The sequence below is a fragment of the Alligator sinensis genome, unplaced genomic scaffold (genome assembly GCF_000455745.1).
Source record: "Alligator sinensis unplaced genomic scaffold, ASM45574v1 scaffold382_2, whole genome shotgun sequence".
Lineage (NCBI taxonomy): Eukaryota > Metazoa > Chordata > Crocodylia > Alligatoridae > Alligator > Alligator sinensis.
Window position 1 is genome coordinate 707,050 of NW_005841978.1, and position 26,307 is coordinate 733,356.

Genomic DNA, 26,307 nt, shown 5'->3' on the forward strand with positions numbered 1-26,307 from the left:
GCGAAGGAAGAGGGAGGGAGGGCTCTTGGGATCTGTAGATGACAACTTGGTGAGGACAACAGGGGCTATTTTTAGCCCTGACTCCCCCTACCGAACCTACACCCTACATTGTTCCCTCTCCTCTCCCCACCAATTCTTCTAGCATCTGAATATTAGTAAAACTGGCATCAGGAGGTTTATGGGATGGGGGGTTTTGGAGGCAGGGGGGTGGCTGGTCAGAAAATAGCCTGGTGCCAGACGAGCAGGTAGGAAAAGTTCCATTGGAGTGCCACTTAACAAATTTTGGTGAGCTGTTGAGGGCTGCAAGGGTAGCCCTGACCCTTGACAGATGCCCCACTCCCTGGCCGCCATCTTGGGATTGGATATTCTGCCCCTAACCTCTGACCATTACCACTGGAAGCCCCCCCCCCTTGCCCCAGAAGTACTCCTTTTGAGGGCAAGAGGTTGACATCTTGAAACTGGAGAAAAACAAAGTATATACTAAAAAAAATCAAACATCTACTATAACTTATATTAATCTTATTTAAAATATATATATATTTGTTCCGATGTGTGTGTATGCATCATATATCTAGAGGTGAATGCATCATAGCTCAACATAGAGTCTTACTCTTGTATATTGGGGGGTAACAGGGTGTATGTAGGAGGTGTGTGGTTGGGGAGTGTGTGTGTGTGTGATGGGGTGTGAGTAGGGAGGTGAAGTGTGTGGGGGAGGGTAGAGGATGGGGTGGAGGAGTGTGGGGTATGTGGTTGGGCTGGGATGTGTAGAAGGGTGTGAGTATGGTGGGGGAGTGGGAGTGTGGGGGGGCTGTGAGAGGGTATGGGTGTGTGGGAGGGTGTCAGTGTGTGTGGGTATGGTGGGAGTGGGGGTAGGGGAGTGTGTGTGGGGGCTGTGGAATTACAGTGGGGGGTGGGAGCTTGTGTGAGGGCTGTAGGAGACTGTGGGTGCGTGTTCGGGGGTATGGTGCAGGTGGGGTGTACGGGAGGGTGTGGGTGTATGTGTGGGGGTGGAAAAGAGGCTCCTCAGCATCCCTGGAGTGAGTGAGTCCCTGAAGCTGCATGTGAATCTATGAATTTATGTGGTGGCATCAAGTGGGGCTAGCCCTGCCCAGCCCCATAGCAAACAGCTCCCCACGCTCCCACGCCAGTCCCCGGCCACAGGTGGCAGCAGCACCTAGACCAATACCACTCCTGTCCGAGTCCCCATGCAGGGCCAGCCCCACTGGCCCCATTACATGCAGCTCCCATGCTCCCACCCCAGTCCTGGCCGCAGATGGCAGCAGTGTGCAGAGCCAGCTCCACCTGGCCCAACAGCAATCTTGCCTGAGTCCCCAGACACACATGGTGGCAGCATGTGGGCCAGCCCCACCCAGCCCTATAGCGCACAGTTCCTGAAGAGTGCAGAGCCAACCCAGTCCAGCCCCATAGCACATGGCTCTCTGCACTCCTGCCCTCTTTCCCCCCAGGCTCAGGGCTGGCAGTGGGTCAGGTCCTGGGGCAGTGGTTTCTTAGCAACCAGAGCTGCACCTCCTGTTTAGAGGTCCCAGCTTGCAGAGGGGCAGCCCAGGACCAGGATTTACAGAAGGTTTACAGAGGGGCCCTGCAGGCCAAATGGAATTGCTTGGCAGGCCGGACCTGGCCCATGGGCCGTATTTTGCCCACTCCTGGTGTAGCTGGTCTTAAGGTAATTGTGCAATTAACCAGTTGATTGCACAATACCTGCAACATGTAGGGGGGACATAACAGGAAGCAGCATTGCCAACTCTTGTTATTTTTTCAAGAATTGTATGAGCTGCAGGTGGAAAGGAAAGCTTCAAACTAAGAACCTGTTGGGGCTCAAAAAACCAAAAAGCTAAAGAAAGATCACAACTTTTATTTTTTTTTAAGCAGTATGATTTAGAGCCAATCCCTTTTTAAAAAAAAAATGTTTTGAATACTCACAGTTACCATTACTGAAGAAGCATTTGTTGCCTCTAGAGCTGAAGCAATTTCTGAATATTTTTATTTTTGTTTAATACTCCTCCGTTTCTCAAAGACACACAAACACACAAAAGTGATCACAAGATGAACAAGGGCTGGGGGTCACGGAATGAGTTGCTTCATGCTAACCACCTTCAGGAAATGAAGGCAAACCTGTAACATTTCCCCACCTCATCAAAGTGGGTTATTTTTCACTTAAAATTCAGTAAGAGTATGGACTGCTGACAGGGTGCTCCCTACCCTTGTTTACCTTATAATACTTTCTTTTTATGTCTGTATCCGTGTGAGGGTGAGGAAACCTTTATATACCTGTTTTTAGAGGGCCTGTACATTGTTACCGATCCGCTACACATTTTGAGGGTGACTTATTCAGAATCTGCCCCATAGAACATTAGTTTCAAATATGCTTCTTGGATATTAACTGTATTGTTTTTCTATTAACCCCTAGTATCAAGAACAGGTACTAGAACATTAGTAGTCATAGAAATAGGCTGGTTCTGACCAAAAATTCTGGCTAATGAAATATGTTGGTGGTTCTTTTCATCTTTGTGAGTGGTGGATCACAAATGCCTTTTGTATGATTTGTCAATCAGAATAGATAAAATACATACTTTTCTGTGGTCTCTGTGTGGCCTTAAGGAAGAGTACACTTAATTTAATCACTAATTAATTAAAAACAAGAGCTTTTAGTTTTGTGGTGGTATCTGGTTTGGAAAGATAAAACAGTCTCAAATATCTGTGTTGCTGTTGTATAGGAGTTAATGACCGTTTTCTTCTTTAACATCTCATTAGGCCTATTTTTTTTATTTAGGTAGAAATTCATGGAGGGTTTCTGTCTGAGGGGCTTGGGAGGGGAAGAGGGTGCTGGAAAAGATGATGACATGACAAAGAATTCAAATATCTAAGGCATTTACAAATCTAGGTTATTCTGAAAGTTCCATTAAAACATTCTAGATGTTTCTATGCTATATAGTCTTGCTACCCCACTTTGTCCTCCCACACCAGGTCCTGCAGCTGGGCTGCGGAGGTGGCTCCTACCCATGTTGGTCCGGCCAGGCTGCAGTTTGTTTTAAACTTAATGATGACCCATGTCAAGGTATGCCTAAATATCTCCATTTTTTTCTGAAGGATGGAATATATACACACACATATGCATACGAGAACATATAGGAATAGTTAAAGTTACACAGAAAATTGATTGCAACATTCTTAATACCTTTTGGGGGGGTAAGGAGGGGAGGGGGGACTATTTTAATTGAAGACCTAATTCAAGCTTTGTTCTTTTGTTCTAATGTATTGATAATTATATTGGTATTAAGAAAGTATTATCAGAAGGTGTGTTTTTTTAATTTTTACTTTTTGCTCATTACAGGTAAAACATATCCATAAAAATATTTCACAAACAAATGTAGATAAAACATTTGCTTAGAGGCTACAGAATGTGAGATTAGTATACTACTAAGCAGAGCTGCTGAGGCAAATAAACTTGTTGACAAAACAAGTAAATTTAATCTGAAGGAAAATAGAATAGCAACTAAAAACAAGCTTCACTAAGATTAATGGGTTTTATTTATCTTCCAAAATTACATTCTTCTTGTTAGAAGAAAATCTGTCAACATGTTATTAAAAAGCGACTTTAAAATGACATTACGCTTGGGAGAAAGAGCTAGCAAAATCATACAGAACTACAAATAAACTCAGATCCCTATTTTGGTTTTATTATTTAATGCATTTATTGGAGAGTATTCTATAGAGCTCATCACAGAATTTAGGCTTTCTGACTCCCACTAATATCTGGCCGAAATGTCAGAATACCTTTGGGAGCCAGAAGAAAGATTTTTGTATTATTATTATTACTAGTACAGATGTGGTAATTGAAAAATGGAGAGGTTAAGCTTCTTGCCCAACATCTGTAGAAGAATAATGAAAAGAAAACAGGTCTCTCAATTTTTAGTTTAGTTCTTAATTCTAAAGACCTTGCTGTAGAAATCTTGAAAGTAGTGTTTTTTGGGATGGTATGTAATGTCCTTTGTTCATGCACTTGAAACTAATATAACCATTGGTCTGTAGGACTGGACCTGATGCTTGCTGCTATTTTTGTATGTTGTGGACAAGGTTAAGAGGTAACATAATAAATCATACTAACAGGACATTATGGCAACGGCTTCTGTGAACAGTAATGGAGCCTGAACTATACGGTGCCCATTCATGAGTAACAGGTAAAAACAGTAGTAACTGGAACACCATGTGAAGACAAACATGCTAATTCATTTGTACTTATATTAAGTCTTAGTTGTTGCTATAATCTGCATCGATTTTATATGAGCTCTCTAATTAGACATCACTCGTTGTTCCATATTTTTAACTTGCCTTGAAATATAGCAATTCCTTTGAAATGCTATGAAATAAAATGGCATGGATTCAAGGCATTTGCATAAGCTGCAATACAATACAGTTCTTTAACATAAGACAAATGTAAAAGGTCTAAAAACTAATCTACTCAGAAGAGTTTTAACACTCTTACATTAATGAGGTTGACTTCAAACATGCAGGCAAAAATGGCTATTGCCAATAAGCGATAATGAAAGAATATGGGGGTGTATTATAATATGCAAGCATACTTTGTAGACAAATTTTGACACGGGTTCACTTCAAGTACTATTTATTTGCATCTTTTGTAGCACTGAACACTTAAATGACAAGAGCAACAAACTGTTCAGTGTTGATGTTTAATATAATTTGGAGGGAAATGATTTCCCTTTGTTGCAAAATAGCATAATGGTTTAATGATTTTATTTTTTCATAGAATAAATTTCCTATGAAAGCATGACTTGAATTCACATACTTGAACTCATTATTATATAAAAAATACATTGCATTCTGCACCTTTACTATTAAAGCTTATGGCTACATCCCCATGAGTGGGAACATGTGCTTTGCAGCACCTCAAAGGCTTCTGAGGTGACCCAAATGCACATGAATAGACTCTCCATGCTGCATATTTGTAGCGTGGAGGCAAAATAAGATACAGGGAAATCCCGGTATCTAAAAAATGCACAGAGAAAAAAGGCAGCATGGCACATGCAGCAGCACCATGCACCACCCAAAACAGGAGCTTGGCCAGCCAGAGCCATGCTCTGGCTGCCAACCAGTTTCCACACACCCGGATTGCTGCTGCTGTAGCCCCAGGAGGCCCCCAGGGCTCCCTAGGGCCAACTTAGGTGATGGCCCAAGCCTCCCTTACCCCACCCGGGGCAATCTGCTCTGCACCAGAGCACAAGTTCAGGTGTGTTGCCCGGGGACAACAAGCAACGGCACAAATATGCTATGTTAAAAATAAAAGTTGCATATGATGGCCCTAAAATGCATATGGTGAATAACCAGGCTGCTGAAAAGTTGTCAGTAAGCTACCTATCCAATACAATGAGGATAGAGAAGGCTTCAAATGCATAAGAAACTATGGTATAAATGGGTCAAAGGATATGGACAACATTCTTGTTAACATCTATCACTTCACTGAGGCCAACTTGCCTGCACAGACCTAGTGAAGATGGTAAGCATAAGGGAAAGGAAGTAGCTCTGCCTGTCCAAAATCTTTCAGTTACATTTTATCTAATTCATAAGGACAATAATTAGTATGCCAAATATTTTTAAACACTCATTTCAAGAGATTATACTTTCATTGTTGTTTTTCCCTCCATTTACAGATACATCTGCATACCTAATTTAATTAGGTCCTTTTGGAAAAAAAAAATGTATTCTTAATGTTTTCTATATTTTTATGGTGCTTTCCATTGAGTATTTTAGTTTATTTGAAACAGCAGCCCCAAGAGACACTCTTTGGATATAGAATATATGATATTCTATACAGAATCGAAGTTACAGTCTATTAATGGATTTTATTTGGTCTTCTAGAACCTACATATATACAGCTTCCATGTATAGGGATTTTATTTGATCTTCTATAACCTGTATGTATGGATGTATGCATGTCTACACACACATACACACTATATATGCATTTTTTTCTAAATTTATATTCTTCCAAACTTGCCTGAAGTACTTCAGTATACTGATAACACTTGCCGGAAGCAATGGGTATATACCAGCTCTGGGCTACTAAATCATGGATGTCCAGCATGCATTTACTTCATATAAATCACAAGAGCATTGCCATGCTCAAGATACAATCTGGAATGAATGTCACCATAGCAGGTTCACACAAGCAAGCAAGATATGCACTGAAAACATGAGAACCAAGCTGGCTATGCTATGAATGGTAAGTGCCAGTGTCCTGGCTCCTGATTTTTGGGTTTCCCTTCCAGACAGCGATAAAGAGCACAATCATTCACAATCCCACATAACATCTTACTGAGCTGGTATGGGACTAATAAGGACCCATGACCTTCTGTAGTCATTAATCCATTTGAGCTTGAACACAAAGGCATTGTAAATATCCTCTGAAGCTTGGAAGGTGCAGGAAGTCTTGTGACTTGGGAAACTTAGGTCCTAATACTTCCTTTGAGTTCAAGGCACTAAGTTTTGGGCCACTCATATATTTGTCAACACCCTTCCTTTTTACTTCAAACCCTTAAAGACATCACAGTCACAGAGTTCCTTCTCAGGGCTAGTCTATACTACTAGAGTTTTGTTGACAAACCGCAATTCTGCCAGCAATATGCTGAGGCCAGGTACAAACAGGACACTTCTACTGGTATAAGTGATCAGAAACTGGTATCCATAACAGAACAAAAGTTCAGCAAACATTGACTGGTTTAAAAATGGTGGAATCCAGTCTAAGATTTCCCACCCCGCTTTCACCCCCCAACCAAAGAGTGACTATGTGTTCTGTTCACTACCAATCTAAACTACGCTGCTTACAGAAAACAGCATCACTTACGTCGATTCGGCTTTTTGAAGGCCTGGTCTTAGCCACAGTCTGTTCAAATAATGTGCTCTGCAGAAGCAGAGCTCCTATTTTTACTAGCAGTGTTAAACCACTGCCAACCTGGGTAAGGCTTTTGTTTCCTCCTGGCCTAGGGGGCACATAAACACTCATTCACTTTCATTTGGCTGTCATAATTCTTTCATAGCCACCAGTACCTTCTCAGAACACTGTCTACTGTCCAGCTGTACAGAACTACCGGGAGTTTTTAGGTCTATACTGCTTTGGTGTCTTGACTGTGACACCTGCTGTCTGCTGCCACAGGTTCTGCTGGCAAACAGACAGGTATAGACAAAGCCTTAGTCAGAGCTCCCTCTCAACTTCAGAGCTATCTTTAGACAGCCCAGGCCTTCCTTTTATCTTTCTGTTGTACATGTTCCTACCTCCTTGTTGGTTAGATGCGAGACCTTAATTGTCACAGGGTTTTGGTTTCCCCAGTTCTCCCACAAACTTTCCCTGCTGCATCTACATACTTTGTCCTAATAAGCATTTGAAAGCATAAGACATTTGACCCAGATTCATCTAGTAGGCAGGGAAGGCTACATCCCTTCTAGGGACTGCACCATATCACCACAGGATTTTTTTTTTTTTTTTTTTTTGGGGGGGGGGGTGGAGATTGGGTACTCTCTCATCTAATCCATTGCCATTGTCCATGGCCCAGGGGTAGTTGTTCTATGACGGTATTAAACCTAGTCATGTATTTTGCTTTGGGAATTGCTGGTACTACTAAGAGCAACCTTGATAGAGAGAAAGGCTAAGCAGAGAAACCCCTTGCACTCACACTAACAGTTTAAGTCTCTGACAGGGGTCACTGAGACTAAAAAGCCCTGTGACACTTTGTAGCTGTGAATCTCCATTATTTCACTTTGGATGTAATATCCTGCAAAAATATGAGAGGAACATGCTCTCCAACTATACAAAATACCCATGTAAGTGAAAAAACCAATATGAGGAAAACCACTGTAATTATTAATTTATGGAAATGCATTAGGCACAGTTATCTAGTCTTAGTTAAGAACTACATAATGAGAATAATTCTGCACATTGGTTTAAAGAAAAAGATATGACAACACTTAAAATTATTGTTTAATGCTATAAAAACAAAGGAAATGCAAACTGTGGAAGAAGAATTTGTGTGTGGATAAGAGAACTTTATTTTGTTTTTGATGCTTGTGACAAAAAGGTGACGTATGTACACAATAGTGAAAGTGTCCTTTGGTTTTTGGAAGAAATTATTTTGTTACAGAAGTTTTATAAAGGGAAATACTGTAGATATATTTCCAGAGTGACATTGGAATAAGCCCGTTTCAGTCCTAGGACATTAACTTAAATATAGCTCATGCCTGAAGTCATTACCATTGCCATTTGCTTTATGGTCTGTGCAGATTAAGCTTTACTGAAAAAGGAAATCTGAACAGGATGGGAATGAGGAGAATTCCTATCCCCTTGTCATTGGAAATCGTCATAAATGGAACATATCTCACTGGTTAGGTTAACATGGAGAAATTTACATGCCTGTGACTCAGAGAATAACCATTCTGGAAACAAACATCGGATTAGTCTCGCAGCACTTCTTAAATACTATAGAGTTCAATTTAAAGTTTGAAACCTTATACAAATTATAAACTCTCTAATTTTGCAAATTGATTCAGGTTCAATCTTATTATTCTGTGTCAGGTCAAATCAACAACTCATGTATTAAATATTTAAAAAGTTGTCATGTTAAATTTATGATGTGCTAATACATTATGTGTCCTAAACTGCTGTTGGCTTGAAAAATGTTTCAGTTTTTAACTGGATAAAGTTTTCTGTCATATCAAATTAATTTGGATAGTTAAACACATCTAGGTTTAATACTAAAAGCTATTACATTTTCACTTGCAATATTTTTATTAGCTCTATATGCGTTTACTAGTGAATCTAACAGACTCTTACTACTAAAGGAGAAGCAGAATTGAAATATAATTCAGCTCAAGGCATCAGATAAAACATCAAAAATCTTTGACAGAGACCCTTGACTGAAGTTTTTCACTGAATTAAAAACTAGAGACATTGCTATTACATATTTTTGTATTAATTATGTTTTCCTAATGTGCTCTTAAGATTCTGTTGGTTGTGTTCCATATAAGATGCTCCTGCAAACACTTTCATAAATGTTTTCTGGATGGAGCAAAAGTAAAACTGTTTGTAATGAAGTTCAGCAATTTTGTAAATTTAGTCAAACAATATAGTTCATGTCATGCTAGGATTTTTTAAATGAATACATTTTTACCCCAACAATCAACATAACGATTCTAAATGAATATGTAAAAAAAGAATAAATTAGATGTAATATGCTCCTGATAAAAAATATGCTTTAAGTAACTATGTCTCCAAATGCTAACAGTATTTCAGAAAGTGTAAAAGTTTCTGAAATTAATTTTTGATCATAAATCACTCTGCTAAACCTTTTAACAAAATCTATATACAGGAGTTGGCGTGGCTTTCTCCTTCATCCAGTCATAAGTTAGTGTGCCAATTCTTCAATTTGCATTTTTCATATTTTTCTTTGACACCAATTTCCTATTTTTAAGTACACTGGTTTTCGTGTGAAAAAGACCAACCATACAATCTAGCATCAGGACACCATCAAAAATTCATTTGCAATCATCCAACTGGAATTCTGAAAAATTTGAGAAAATTATCCAGGTGCACATCTGCGAGGGGCAAGCAGGGGAGTATACGCTTAGGGGCAACCAACACAGGTTCATTAGAGGCAGGTTTTGTCAGACCAACCTGGTGGCCTTCTGTGACCAGGTCACAAAAGCCTTGGATGCAGGTGTCGTGGTGGACGTAGTCTTTCTGGACTTTAGGAAGGCCTTCAACACTGTCTCACACCCCACTCTCGTTAAAAAATTAGGAGATTATGGCGTCAATGCCTACACAGTCAGTTGCGTCACCAATTGGCTGGAGGGCTGCACCCAGAAAGTGGTGGTGGACGGGTCATTTTCGACCTGGAGGGATGTGGGCAGTGGGGTCCCCCAGGGCTCGGTCCTCAGGCCCGCACTGTTCAACATCTTCATCAGTGACTTAGACAAGGGGGTGAAAAGCACCTTGTTCAAATTCACGGATGACACTAAGATGTGGGGAGAAGTGGGCATGCTAGAAGGGAGGGACAGGCTGCAATTGGATCTGGACAATACTAACAAGTGCCAGGTACTGCACCTAGGGAGAAAGAACCAGCAGCATACCTACAGGCTGGGGAACTCCCTTCTCGTCAGCACAGAGGCAGAAAAGGATCTTGGAGTCATTATAGACTCCGAAATGAACAAGGGCCGCCAATGTGGTGACGCAGTCAGGAAAGCTAACCCCACCTTGTCATGCATCCACAGATGCATCATGAGCAGGTCCAAGGAGGTGATCCTCCCCCTCTATGTGACGCTGGTCTGACCACAGTTGGAATACTGCATCCAGTTCTGGGCGCCGCACTTCAGGAGGGATGTGGCCAGCATCGAGAGGGTCCAGAGGAGGGCCACTCGCATGATCGGGGTCAACAAGGCAGGCCCTACAAGGAGAGGCTACTGGACCTGAACCTGTTCAGCCTCCACAAGAGAAGGCTGAGAGGAGATCTGGTGGCTGCCTACAAACTGGCCAAGGAAGACCAGCAGGCAATGGGAGAGTCCCTGTTCCCTCGACCACTACTGGGAGTAACAAGGAATAACGGCCATAAGTTGTCTGAGAGTAGATTCAGGCTAGATATCAGGAGGCACTGCTTCACAGTCAGGGCGGCTAGGATCTGGAAACAACTTCCAAGGGAAGTGGTGCTCGCTCCTACCCTGGGGGTCTTCAAAAGGAGGCTAGATAGACACCTTGCTGGGGTCATTTGACCCCAGCATTCTTTTCTGCCCATGGCAGGGGGGCGGACTTGATGATCTGCTCAGGTCCCTTCCGACCCTACCAACTATGAAACTATGAACAGTTATACAGTTTTATTACCCAGCTTCTGTTTCTCCCCCCTAGTACATCTGACCCAATGCCTAACTGAAGTCATGGAAAGGTGTCCATTAACTTCAGTGGCTTTACATGAGTTGCATTTTTTTAAAAAGAACAAGTCTCATATAAATATAAGTAACCTTACTAGTATAACCTTTCAAGTTTGGATATTTATTGAAATCCTTGGAACACTCTTCTCCTTCTGCCATATTTTGCCCCCCACACTTTTTTTTTTTTTTTTAAACAATTTATGGGTTTTCACACTTGTCCCTCTACAACTCCTATACATTTCATTATTTCGAGATCCTCAGTCCCTCTCTCTCTCAAGGTCTGTTCTAAATATGGAGGATCTTGTAAAACCCGAAGAAAAAATAGCGAAAAATGTTTTAGTTTTCTGAACTCTATGCTAAACTTGAAACCTCTTCTGCCTTTCAGGATGGAATTTAGTTACCATGAGCAGTTTGTACAGAATTGGAGACTTCAAATGTAAATCTGCATATCCTCCACTGCACTCACTTGGAACACACAAGCTTTGAATAAAGCAGACTGTCCCACAAATAATACATGACTTCAAGTTATCACAAAGGTATAAAACTTTTTGAGGAAAAGTGGGAAAAGGAAATAAGGAACATTCTAGACTTTTTTTTTTTTTAATAAGGTTCAGACCTTATTTTTCACTCCCAGGTAGCCTCCACTGGCCAGAATGTCTTGCAGAGAGGGATGCCATCAAAACAGTCACAAAAGGAAACATGGGCTGGACAAAAATCAACGTCTTTAACTGTATTCAACAGAGGCAGGATTTGTACAGTGTGGTCAGAAATATTAACTTTGGACAGCCACTCTTTCTTAGGGTGAAGTTACACATTACACTTAGGCTGTACTAACAGTACTTAAAACCTGAATGTCTGCACATTAAAGTTAATTAATTCAGGCTAAGTGCTCTCTGAGCATATCAAAGTTATGCCACTTTAAGTGTGGGTTAACCCTGGCTTGTGCTAACTAGCTCATGTTAGGGTTATGTTGGTCTGCTCCACAGATATAAAATGAGTGAGTAATTTGCAGTTTTCCAGCATCCAGGGATGCAGTACAGTTCTCCCCATCTCCCATAGCAGGAATAGAACCCAGATGCCCTGGCTCCTACCTCTGCCCCTGCCCCTGCTCTCCAGGCCCCTAGTGACAAGTCAGAGCAGTGCAGGCAAAAAAAACAAAAAACACACAAAAAAAACAAAACAAAACAAAAGGTATTAACCCTTAATGTGCAACTGTTCACAGCATGTTCCAACTTCAACACTACACAGCATTCCACAGATTTAGTATGGCCTAAGTGTAATTTATAACTTCACCCTTATAATATGCAAGGTTAAACATGGATTACTAATAAAATGTGATCTTCCATTAAGAATGTACTTTTTTTTTTTAAACAAATGTAAAGAGAAGATAAAATATTAGAACTTACATTCAATATCAAGGTACATGCTCTTTTGGTGCCCACCAATTCTACTTGCAGCTTCACAGTCATATCTCCCTGAATCTGACAACTTCACATCTTTAATATGCAGTGACGATTTTCCATGCTGCCCTTTGACTTCTATACGGCCATCTGGGCTCTGTTTACATTAATTCAGAAAAAAAAGAAAGTTTTTTCTTTATATATGTTTATATATTAAACATCATTGATAATTATGACTAAATGTAAAAAATTTGCTGTGAAAGCTTCTAATCACTTATAGTGAAATTAATGTTAATCACTAAGCGATTTTAAAATGTGTCAGAACATAAGATTTTAAATATATATAGATCTATATAGCTATCTGCCCACCTATCTATCTTTCTTTGTATATATCTCTAAAGAAGTGATATCCTGATTCAAGATTCTATGGTTAAGGCAATAAGTACATGCTTAAAGGAACACCAACAAATGAAGCCACACAGTTAACAATTCTAAGACTGACATAACTTAATAGCAACTAAGGAATCTGTTTATGATCTCAGGCACATTGATGGAAATAAGGAATAACTCCTAAGCAGTTAGTGGAATGGTGGTATACAGTCATATCAAATTTGATTCCAGACTCTCTCCCCAACCTTTAAAGAGAGTCAGTGAAAAACTGAAAAAGGAAACAAAAAAACAGAACCCAAAATATCTTCATTTGTATTTTTCTGCTAACACCACCAATGAACAAATCATCCCAAAATATTTTTGATACTATGGGCTTTTACTGATGATGGTTATGATGACATAGAAACAGATGGGTCAGGGAGGTGTGGCGAGGGGGTTGGAGATTCATGCTGTCTTCTGCTTTTTCAAAAAAGCAAATATTGATTGTTTAACTTGGCAAAAAGTGAACAAAATTCTACATCCATTTACTTCAAAAGATATACAGGAAGAAAAACACAATTTGATTTTAGAAACATAATTATATGAAAAAGGAAGTAAATAACCATTTTTAAACATATTAAATATTTTATGGTGGCAACTGGACCTCCCTTAAGTATCGTGTTCTAGAAGTACGAGCACAGGCCTTGAAGTTAGGAAGTCTTTGATTCTCATCCTGGTTCAGCAATTTACTTACTTGGGGCTTCTAGGCTGTTGCTTCATTTCCCTGCCTTATTCCTTCTTTGGTTAAATAAGGATAAAGATACTTACCTACCTCTCAGGAGTTGTCAGAATTAATTAGTTACTACTTGTACAGGATGTTAAGTATGTAAAAGAACTCTGAGGCCCAGTTCTGCAAACACTTGTTATTGGGCCTATTGCTTTTTTAAGGTAAATTTTCTTGAAGTGGCAGCCAGTGTTTGCCGAATTATACCCTATGTCTCTGTATCTTATGCAGGACAATATATCCTATTTTTTATTATTTTTGAATTAGAAGCATAACCGGGGGATGTGTGGGAAAGAGGGCACTGGAGCAGCTGCCTCAGGCACCACCTTTGGAGTAGTGCAAAAATAGTCACCACTGGAGCAGTGGCTGGATGGACAGCTGTAATATACCCTGTGGCAACCCAGTGCAGTGTCATGCATTGCAGCTGGCCTGGGCACAAAGCTGCTTGGATACACCTTTGTGAAACAGTACAGAAAATTCACAAGCAAATCGGTTCACAAAACAGTTCACATCAAAGGAAACTAGTTAGATAGGTACACTAGAATCTTTATGTAAAGAAACCTGTGTCTTTGGTTTTGCATCCGAATTCAATAGTGCAGCCGTTATTCACAGCAGAAAATGCCACCGAAGGAAAACAAATGAAGAGGTCTTCAGTAACAGGCCTAAATTCAGGAACACCCAAAAGACCCCATCACTAGCTAAATCACAAGATCACTTAATTTTCTCTTTTGTCAGTCTTAAATGATGAAAATGTCATCCTCAGTAAATCATTAAACACATGCAGATTAATATCCTTAATTCATCAAGAATATTACTAAAAATTTAAAAGTCAGAATTTATCATCATTGGTGAACAAGCTACTTCCTTTAGAAAGATGCTGAATTCCTGAATAGATTTTTAAAAATAATTTAAGAATTTACTTTAAATTTAAGAATGACTTAATTTTTTTGTAGTATTCATCTGTGTATAATCTTGATAATAGAAATCTATTACTTTTGTACTATTCCTCAGTCCATTCCTGACATCTGATGATGTAAGTTGTTGCCTCTAAAAGTTCATGCCTCTCTGAACCTGTTGGTCTCTAAGAGCTTTTTAACATGTGTAAGTAGTGTGGTAGTGCCAGGTGCTTTGAAAACTTGTATCTCAGCTCTTGGTGCTTGCAGTTGTGTAAGTGGCTATTAGCCTAGCACTGTAATCACATGAGACAGTGAGGATCACCAGAGAAGTGTGTAATAAGGTACATGTTTACATTTTAAATGCTGACTTGATATTCTGTTTTAGATTAATACTATCAAATTATTTTGTTACAAGATAGAATGGTACAGCTGTCTCCAAACTACTTTAGATTGTTTAAACACTGGTTTGAAAAAGTCATATATTCTTATTAAATTCAAAATGAATGCAAAAGACCAAATTCTGTTCTCAGATCACCTATGAAAACACACTAGGGGCAGCTGGTTTAAATATATGTAAATGGATAACTTCTTATTTCCAATATTCAAATTAAAAACAAAGAAAATGAAACAAACCCCTCTTACAAATGAATGGTCTAAGCAGTAGGGGCATGTGGCTTACAGGCAAGATCTGGAGCACAGGGCTTCTCATGGGTCAGATGATCCACCTTTGGCAATGGGGCAGTAGTTCTTCATGAGGCAAGAAACCAAGGTGACGACTGCTACCACTTGACTCCTTTTCTCCAGCCACCGATTTTGGTCTCTAATAACAACTCAAAACCCCCAAATTCAGTAGTGAGAAAGGGGGTGCGGCTGTGTAGAGCCTGCATGCTGGCCAGGTTCTTCTTCCTTTGTTTGGGTAGCCAGGAATACGTATTAGAAACAAAGGTCCTAATATTAACATAACCACAACACATAACACCCTTCCCACAGGTAAAGCAGGGACACCGTGGTGGCCAATGTCTTGAGGCTGTGAAGGTTGCTAAAAATGCTTGAGAGGTTTGCTATTCTGCTACAGCTGGAACAATATCTGATTAGTCATAAGTGAATGTAAATTCAATCTCCTCCTTTCCAGGAAACAAATTCCAGACATAAATTGCCTAAATGATTAGTATTATATTTTTTATGGTATGGCAGAACCATTTCCTACTACTGTAAATAGTAGATGTTCCTGTATAGATTTGCAAAAAAATTAAATATACAGAATATATAATGCTAATTCTATATACTTTTCAGATCCAAGAAAGGAATCTATATAAACATGTTCATGATTCAAAAGAGCAAGCCAGGCAGGCGCACGTGCACACATACACATACACACACACACTTTTCTTCCTTTCTCCCTTGGATCATCAGAAAAGTATACAGGATTTGGATGATCAGAGAAAGCAGTGCAGACAATCCTGCTATCATTATACTAGCATAAAGCTGAAAACAAATTGGCCAAAATGATTGAAAAATTATTGCTTCAATAAACTTCACCTTTTTCTTCTTGTAAATTGCTAAGAGCAGACTGTGATTAATATTTCTTGATCTATAGTTTCTTTATAAATAGTTTAATGCGAGTGTTCACTGTTAGGAAACAAAAAAACCAAGTTGTTTGCATTGGAAACACAGACAGACCCTATAGGATTTTCCTATTCTTTGCCTGAATTAGTGTAACATTTGAAGCAGGACTGAATACTTAGTTGCAAATTCACAGTTCCTTTTCTGCAAATATCTTTTCAATATTTGATTTAACTATACTTTCTGTTGGCAAATGTTCCTGTTAATCAAATTATGGGTAGCAAAAGCTAAGAAAGCACAAACACAGAACAAGAAAAAAGCAAAAATGCAAGCAAATATTATAGAAATGCTTTCTAGTATTTGCCCAGCTCTATATAGGGTTGTGACACCAGTTTAGAGGCAACCTTCTAAGTCAGGAACAGTGATAGAGAAGTAAAGAATGAGACCTCTCAGAAAAAGAATACAATGGGATTGTACAAGGACTTTAAAACTACTAGTAGGTCCAGAATTTTATGTAGGAGCCTAAAGAAGTTAACAGGCCCTCACAGGTAAGTAGGTCATGGATGTATACTGATGACAGAACACATGCCATGGCATTACAGCTGTATTGCAGCATTGTTAGGAAGAGACAACCAAGATAGCGCCAAAAAGAGTTTATTTTTGCAAGAAGCAATGAGAAGGTCTTACTGTGATGCCAGATGATTGTTTGTTAAAAGGGCAAGCACAACACAAGCTGAGCTTGAAGTAAAAGTAAGATCATGCATATTATTGTTTTCAACTGCTGAACATTAGATTTCTAAGACACAGGATAACCATACATTCAGACAGGATAAAAATCTGCCTTCAGTAGTGACCGGCCACAGTGCTTTAATGTAATCCTTAGTCAAACTTTAACCAAGATAGTGTTTACTATCAAGTTATTGTAAAAATACGCTCCCTAAAACTGGTTACATCAATGAATCTCAAATTTACCTCCAAGGATGGTCAGTACCTACTGAAATGTATCTATCACCAGGTTTGATATGGGCCCTTAAAATTCTAATAACAACAACAATAACAATAATATGAAATCAAATCAAATCAAATAAAGTAGGACATAATCTGCTCTACTGCCCATGAACAGACATGGACAAACCATTATTTTTCAATGACAACAAAGTATAAAAATAAAAAATCAAAGACAAATCAAAGAAGTCTCTGTGGTTCAGTGATAATGAGCTCTAAGTCGCACAGCAACTCTCTTATTATGGATCACGAATAATTAGTCTGGTATAAACAATAGTCTTGGTCAAGCCAGTTTCATTCATAAGTATGTAGGACTAGAGTTTGCCTAACAAGACCCAACCAGGAAGTGAGCAGTTAACAGCTGCTTGCATAGATACCACTCCTAAAAAAAAAAAATAGGAATAATTCATTTTACTAAACAGAGCGTTATGAAGCCTGCAAACATGATGTAAGTACTAAATCCGCTCTTACCCCTGCTTAATGTTTCTTAAGTGAATGACATTCAGTTGGCACTGTGGAAAATCACAAGTTTATAAAGCAAAGTATATTTCAACTTGAATGCTAATTATGGAGACTATCATGATGATCAAATCAATGTCATCCCCTACCTGCCCACAAATCCACTTCAACAAAATCATCTTAAAGACAATAGGACTCATTTTGTGGTGCTGGCATTAGAGAAGTTCCACTCATATACCACAGGTCTCAGTGTATCCCTAAAACTGTATCTCATACTGTTGACCATGTTTTCAAATCTTGATCTTGGGTACCTATGAAATGTAGTAAAAAAAGCACTGAGACCTAATAACCTGATATGTGAGAGTTCAACTAAGTGATACATCCCAAGAAACCTGAGTGAGATACAGAAAATCTATTCAGTGAACTAGAATGTTTAACCTTTCACAATAAGACAATTTTGGCATTTTGAATATTGATAGCAATCTAATTGCATAAGCTTTATTTACAAAGACTTAGAGATTAAATATTCAAGGAGCAATAAACTGTCAAGAGAAAAACAAGATTGTTCTTCATAGAAGCTGAAGTGTTATCTAAGTTAATAATGACCTAGACTCATAATAAAAGTGCCTCCAAAGAGAATTCAAGTTGAGAGATTCCTTAGTTACACACATTACTCACTCCTACTCCCAATTTTAGTTCAATACAAATGAAATGGAAGCAATCCAACTACCTGTGGATAAACTCTATGGGCTTTGCAAGGGCAAATATATATATAACTGAAAGCATTGTACACGTTACTTCCTGAGCTTCCTCATGACTTGCACTATTTCATTTTTTAAATTTCCCCCTATCTCTTGACTGTCTGCTATACTTGTCATCAGGGCGCAGCATGAAAACCATCTTTCAAAAGTACCCATGAGAGTACTGGAATTCATGCGAGTCACTGATTCTACATGTTCCAAAAGCAGACGAGGGGGTCAGTATTGGAGTACTGGTGATGAGGAAACATTGCTGAAAGTGCAGCAACCAGGAGGATATCAGGAGGATATCAGAATAGTTTTAAGGTTAAACTATTAGGTTAAACCTTAAGAAGTATCATGTGCTCTGAAACATGCACATGAGGAGGTCAAGTGTCATGATTTCACTGTCATTATAGTTTCAAGTGTGTAATTTCACTATTTTTGTGGGCTGATTTTATACATTAAAATGATGACTGAACCTGATTGTGTGTGTGTGTGTGTGTATTATTATTTAATTGTAGCTAAGTGGAAATGGTGCAACAGGGGGGTATAGGTGATTTGGACTGATCAAGCCTTTCTCTGACTCCCACTGTTGGACTGGTGTAGCAAATGAGATAAAGCTGTAAGGCTGCCAAAGTGTGCATTTTGAGGTGGCTGAGAGCTAGAGTGGCAGGTGAAAACAGATGCATTAAGTAGTAACTCATTTGTAGCTATATTTTGATGGCATTATTTAGACCGTGAAAGCACATGTGACAGCGTGTTGACTACCATGTAGCAAAAAAATAAAAAAAAAAGGAATCCTTTGAGTTACAGGTCACATATCTCAATTTAAAATCTAAGTTAAAATTCTTCTTTTTGTTCATATATTAGTGTTTAAATCTTGCTTTATATGATCAAAGTGCCATGACTCCCCATAGTCACTCTATTTTAGGTCAATTTTGCTTGTCACTGAATATAATGATTAGGCACTTCTTCCTGACAACTTACACATTCTGTGATATGCTTTTGTGTTTCTCTGGATATGAAAAAAATACTGTGTGTCAACCACCGAAATGATGATGGAACACTAGATTAGAATTCCTAGGGTTTTTTTTCCTAACATGTCCAAGAACATGACTGGCCTGAAAATTCATAAAAACCCCTGTAGAAAATGCAATTTTTCCAGTTTGAGTACCTCGAAAACAGCTGCCACAGACAAAGATGATAGCAAAGTCAAAACAAAAATATGCCTTGACTTTATGCATCGTTCTTCCATAGTTGGAAGGATGGGTTGCCTTACTCATATTCTGAGCCTATATAACAGTGAATTTTCAAGAGGAGACAATGATTAAAGTTGAGGAACAGAATCATGTGTGGAGTGCTATGAAACACACCCTTTTCTATATCATCATGGAAATTTTTGTTTTCATTTGTAGTGTTACTGACATCTACCAGAAAGTATAACTTTGAAGTGGACACTTGTGACTCATTCAGATGGAAGTTTCTTAAAAATCAGATTGAAGTAGATCATAACTGCCCATTAAACTTGCCCGTGAAGCAGAAAGAAAAGCAAGCTAGAAGGGAAGACTTGCCACCTGAGCTGATGGCACTGGATGAATATAAGAGTTCCAGAATTCTAATAAATATAAGTGACCAACAATTCCTAGTCTGAGAATCTACCTTTGACGATGAGAAAGGGCTGTTATTCACAACAGCCATCAACGTGAAGAAGCTGATGGAAGCTCCCTTCTGGATTATGGATGGTATATTCACAATATTCCTCACACTCTTCAGGTATATGTATTCTATCCATGCACCTGTTGGAAACAGCAGAAAATTCCAGAGTATTGCTACGTGTATATGTCTTAAAGTCCAGTGAATCAATAATGTTACAGCAGAGTCTTGGACTTGTATTTTTTTTTTTTTAAATAGAAGATCTTGGGTATCATCTGCAATTTAAAACTGCAGCTTACTTATTCTAACTTTCAAGGACTTAGTAATCATTGCAGTATGCTGCAAAATCCTCAAAGGGGTCAGAGTTGTTTTTTTCCCAATGGAGGAAATTTTCAGAGTAAACTTATTAACTCTAAGTCTGTGGTGTAATACATAGGAAGCCATGAGAAGCTAGTCTTGAAGTAAAGATATTTTGTTGTGTTAGCTTTCTTTCCATTTGTAGACATAGCATCTAGTTTTAAAGAATTCAAGTAGATATGACAGCTTCTCTGCCAGTTGTCAACGGTACATATATTCAGGGAAATTATACTCTTGGGAGCTTCAGATGCTATTTAAGAAATGATAACACTATATGGACTAACCCTTTATTGATTTATGCTGGCACATTCTTATGTCACTGTGGTTGGTAAACAATCAGGTGACACAATTTCCAACACCCCAAAAAACACAAACTAGGACATGAAACAGAAGACTGGGCTGCTGTTCTTGGAAGAGCTCATTTTGTTTGCTTGTAATTGTAGAAGAGCATGAAAAAGTAATGATGAAGATAGAGCATGGTGATTGCCCATTCAAAGTTACCTTCAATAAAGGCACAAATCAGAAGGGAGAAATGTTTGATGAGGAATAATGACAAGTATATTTGTGGCATATGATACAATTCTACAGAAGAACTGGTAATTAAAAAATGATTTATGCATGATTTATTAAAGTACTGTAATCTTCTTTACTTTGTTATTAGAAAATTTGATCCTGTAATAAACAATTTAATTCCAACAGATACCAGTTCTACTGAGAAGATTAGCACAATTCTTCTAAAGAAGAACTTTTAACATAGTTCTATTCAAAACAGATTTTTCTTAATCCAACTGTTAAAATAATATACTAACTACACAATCCCATCTTATCTTAGATAACTGAAACTTACTGATCTGATTCTCTAGTTACAACAGCATGAAGAAGGCTGTATCCCACCATGACAATTCTCTCATCTTTGTAAACGTTGAGAGCTGGTTCAGATCCACTATAAATTAGCATAAATTGGAGGAGCTACTTTTGTGGTAGGAGATGGCCAGCACACAAGCAATTCCAAAACGCATGCAGATATGAGGTCTGACTCTGCTTCAGTTTGAATAACTTTTTACTTACCAGAATGCATCCTCAGATGATCAGATCCCTGTGTATATGAACAGGAATCACTACTGTTAAGTATTTACTTAGCAGTAGTGGTAGTAAATATGATTTTCCAAATCAGAAACATTGACTAGCGGCTAATGTCATTTAAATGATGTTGCCTGTATACTGTGTGACTGTCTTCAGATAAAATGCTATTGGGGAAAAAAACCCCGAGCACAAATAAAGCAATGATATGTCTCCAGACAAGTTCTTCCAAAACGGATTACTAAGATATTAGAAAATTATTTCAACACCTTATTTGTGTATGAGATTCATTCACTTGGAGGAAAAAATAACTGTGACCAATCATATTTCGACAGCCAAACCTCCAACTTCCAACCTAATGACTTTTTCTCCTCCTTTTTAATAAATATAAAACCATTTTGAAGATGATAGTTTCTTGAAGCCATCATTCAGTGCTTAGCATGAATGTGATCATGAGATGAAATGGCTGAGAGATTGTGAATCCTGACTTAGCAGGAGGCAAAATCAGAAAGTAGAAACGATTATGAGTTGATTTACTGGATTTTGTTTACTTTTAATATGTTATATTTTGGGTCTGAGGGGGAAGCGACATTGGGAGTTCTTTTCTCTGAAAATAAATTATGCTAAATTCATTTGACTTTAACTTTCATTTGCATTCAGAAGTGAATAACACATTTACAAATATATATATTTAAAGTCCTCACAAAACCTGCATCACTATATGTAGTATATCTTATAGAACGCAACTCTACAAGGCATCAAGCACTCAACATGAAGTACTGAGTTTCCTCAATTTCTGTTCAAATCAATTTGAAGCTGAGGATGCTCACTACTAAGCAGGAATACTTTGTCCCTTGCAAGACTGAGACACTACAAAACAAAGGTAGGAATGGAAACAGACTAGACAAACTAGCTTTGCCTCCACATGGACAGATAAATTAATAGAGTACTTGCAAAGGCTTTTGAATTTTAAACTTCTCTCCACTCCTCATTCCTGAGGGATATGCAAAAGAGATAACTGCAGTGTTGTCAAATTTTGTAAACTCAGTGTGAACAATAACATCACTGTCCAGTTACAGAAAGTTTCACTGAAGACCCTTTGTCCCAAACATGGAATGCCATGCATGTTTCTCGAAATTAGGTTCACTGATATAGAATATCTGGGAAGTATAAACAGCTCATGATAAGGTACATCTGATCTTGTTATTTTCATGAGTTATGATGTTTAATATGAAAATAGTCAAAGAAGGTAAATGAGACTTCAAGAGGGATAAAAGGGTCACTTAGGGAATCAAAGCCCAAATAGTTGGCAGAAGTAAACACTGATAATTTACATTTGCGTAGCTATGCATATTGGGTTCCTAGGTGAGGCATCAAGGTCTGACCTAGGCAGGGGGACTGCTTTTTAAGGGAACTAAGTTTCTACTCAAACCATTTGATTAAAAATGGGGGGGGGGGAGGAGGGGGGAGGATGTCTATACATGCACTATGCGGTGGATGGGAGATGTTTTAATTAGAGCAGCTGTGGAAGTTTACAATGAAATTTAGTTAGTTTACAATGTAATTTAGTTTTAACATGATCCCTATATTTTTATAGATTTCAAATAAATACCACCACCCCCCCGCCACACAGCAAATATCAGCATCCTGTCCTCCATCCTTGTGTATCATTTCTCTGTTTCTCAGTATCATCTATAGAATCCCCATCTCTAAATATGAAATCCAGCTCATACAAGGCATACTACCTGCTTCATTAGTTACAAAACAATGTGTCAGGCAGCAAGGAAATATTGGGTATTAACATTTTTTATTGCTATTCCTGGCTTTTTGAACAAAATATGCTCTGCTGATGGCAAATAATAGTGATGTGCAAAAAAAGTAAATCTGGATTCTTTGGAGGATCAAAATTTATGAACTTGGGGTGTAATAGCTTAAGACTTTACCACTGGAGCCAAAGAATCAAATCCACTGAAAGTGGTATAGCCACTACAGGATAACACAGAGTCAAACTGTATTAGTGTATGTTTTTGCATTTTTCTTATGAAAAACAATGTGGAGAAGAAGATGAAACTTGGATCTGTTCTGTCAGAGCCATGCATTCTGCATTCATTAAGGGCTACATCATTGCAACACTGGTAAAATGTAGGTAATATAGTTCCCCCTACACATTACAGGTATTGCATAATTAAGTGGTTAATTGAGCAATTATGTGGAGACAAGCTACAGATGCAAAGTATCTGGTCAATAAAAAGCTCCAACCAGCTATAGTTACACCTCGAAAATGTGTACTAACTTTATAGCTGGTGGCTACTGAGGTTTAATTTGCACATGTAGCAGGGTCTCACATGCGGCTGGGAGCCCACCAGCTAACGGGGCTCCCAACTGCAGGATACACCATGCCTAACGTAAAACCACTGAGACCTAGGTTTCATGCACCCCTGAGATCTAGGGATTATAGCAAATGCCCAGGGTCTGGGGGTTGACAGCTACAAAGCATATGAGACTTTTCTAATTTTTACAGAGCTCTATAAAGGAAGCATTTGCAGAAAAAAAAAATGTGTTCAAAGAAAATCAAGATTACAACCGATAATATATAAAGAAAGGAATTGCATGTTAATACTAAATCACTTTTTATAAATTGTACTTGTATATTTAACTATACCCCATTTGACCAAGTATTACAGCTGTTCTATACAGGTTGTAATATAATAAACTAATTACAGCTGTCTACAAGGTACAGTGAGATATGTAAAGGGTCACTTGGCAACAAATTACAAGACTACTGAATCCTATTAATTTCTCAGCTTTTGACACAGATAGCACAACTTTACAATTACTTGTGCATGGTTTGTAGAGCTATGGAATTAGAGATACCAAGGCCAAAAATCCCCCCCAAACAAACAAATAAAAACAAAACACAAACTATTTTTAATATAGGAACTTTTGTCATAGACCATGGCCCCAGTTGTGCTGTGTGCTGTAAAGCAGGGAACAAAAAGATGGGTGGTGGCTCAAAGAACTTGTAATTTTAATAAGAGAAGAGACAACAGATGGAGACAGACGGGAAGGGGAGAATAAGGAAATAGTGAGAAATTATTGATCTATGCAGTTGTCCATGGTCTAAACACACGTGTGCCCTGACTGCTCAGATTTCTTATAGTCATGAGAGTTTTAGGGAGGGACTGGAAGACTGATATGAGGCATCTTTGTGGAAATTTATGAAGGCTTCCCCAAGTGTGACAGGTAACATGGGAGAGATCAGAAAAGTGTTTATTGGAAACTCTAACAAGTAACAGAGTGTACTGGCATTGTGGATCCATTTGTGATATACCATGGACGTGGTGATGCCCTGTTTATAGGCCTGGATGACAGAAGGTGAATATTGTTCAAAGTGATCAAAGAAGACGTAGGGGGAATAGCTGCCAGGGATCATGTGAGGGGAGAAATTCTATCACTTATTTCATCCTCCAGTTTATTCTTTACATTGCATTTTCTGAATTCCATACCTAATTTATTTAAATGTTTCAAGGAATGAGCATGGCCGGATTAACACATAGGCAAACTAGGCACATGCCTAGGGCCCAAAGTGAAGAAGGGGCCCAGTTGTGCTTATTTTACGAATTATAATTATGAAGTGAGAAAAACTAGGGGCCCACAAGTTTGTTTGCCTAGGGCCCTCTATAGGGTTAATCAGGCCCTGGGAACGAGGCCTGCATTTCTCCTCTTAAAACTACATTCTAATCAGCTTCCCCTTCAGAAAAAAAAATCTTAATTTAGGCTAATAAATCATGCTTTTGAATTTCAAATATTATTCTGAGTTATTCCTTCAAGGATCAGAGATAACCTACAGGTTTCCCATGATAAAAAATATAAAACTATATGTATTATGAGCAGTATTACAACATCTTGCTAGATGATCAGAGTAGATCTTAGCAACAGGATTCCATATAACACTTAAAAGATTATTTATTTTCAAATTTTCTGGGTGATAATCACCTACAGTATTCTACTGAACGACTCCTGTTCTTAAGGTATGACTGTAATAAATGTACCGCCAGACACAACATCAATCCTTAATAAAAAAACAAAAAACACAACAAAAAAACCCCAACAACAGCTTTTGGAAAACTGCATCAAAATAGTACACAAAACAGTACTTGTTGCTACTGCATTTTTGCTGTAGCAGCAGCAAACTATCATTTATCTTCAGGCTATACTGACATTATAGGAGTTGCTGGTGCATCACAAAAAATATGCATCTCTTTGTATCCTAGTAGATGTTACAATTAAGATATCATTAATCATGCCACAAAACAGTAATCCTGCCACATATTAAAGGATTTCGTGGCAAGACAAAAACAGGATAGTAGCCACAAAAATAGGTCACAAAAGATATGTAATATTTTCATGGCTCATTTCCATCGTGCCTTAATTTGTGGCATGGTAACCAGAGCCAGCTTAAGAATCTTGTGAGGCCCCAGGGCTGGGACCGACAATCAGCTGATTGTCAGTCCCAGCCCCAGGACCATATGGGAGTCATGAACCAGCAGCAGTACAGTCCCAGGGCTAGGACTAACAGTGGGTTATAAAATCAGAGAATCATTGAAAACTAGGGTTGGAAGAGACCTCAGGGGATCATCTAGTCTAACCCCCTGCTCACAGTAGGACCATCCCCAAGTAGATCATTCCAGCCAGGGCTTTGTCAAGCTGGTCCTAAGAAATCTCCAAGGATGGAGATTACAACACCTCTCTAGGTAACCCATTTCAGTGCTTTACCACCCTCCTAGTGAGAAAGTTTTTTTCCTAATGTCCAAATTAAACCTCCCTTGCTGCAACTTGAGACCATTGCTCCCAGTTTTGTCATGTCACCACTGAGAATAGTCTAGCTCCATCCTCTTTGGAACCATCCTTCAGGTACTTGAAGGCTGCTATTAAATCCCCCACTCAGTCTTCTCTTCTCCAGACTAAATAAGCCCAGTTCCACCAGCCTCTCCTCATAAATCATGTGCCTCAGCCTCCTAAGCATTTTTCTTGCCCTTCGCTGGACTCTCTCC

General features: G+C 38.7%; 1 protein-coding gene across 1 annotated transcript in view; it reads right to left on the bottom strand.

Annotated features, from left to right (window-relative positions):
- Positions 1-26,307, bottom strand: part of NCAM2 (neural cell adhesion molecule 2) — a 260,790-nt gene that overhangs the window by 157,899 nt on the left and 76,584 nt on the right. The window contains exon 9 of the mRNA XM_025200916.1: positions 12,354-12,504. Within this exon, the coding sequence (XP_025056701.1) occupies positions 12,354-12,504 (151 nt within the window). The remainder of the gene's footprint in view (positions 1-12,353; positions 12,505-26,307) is intronic.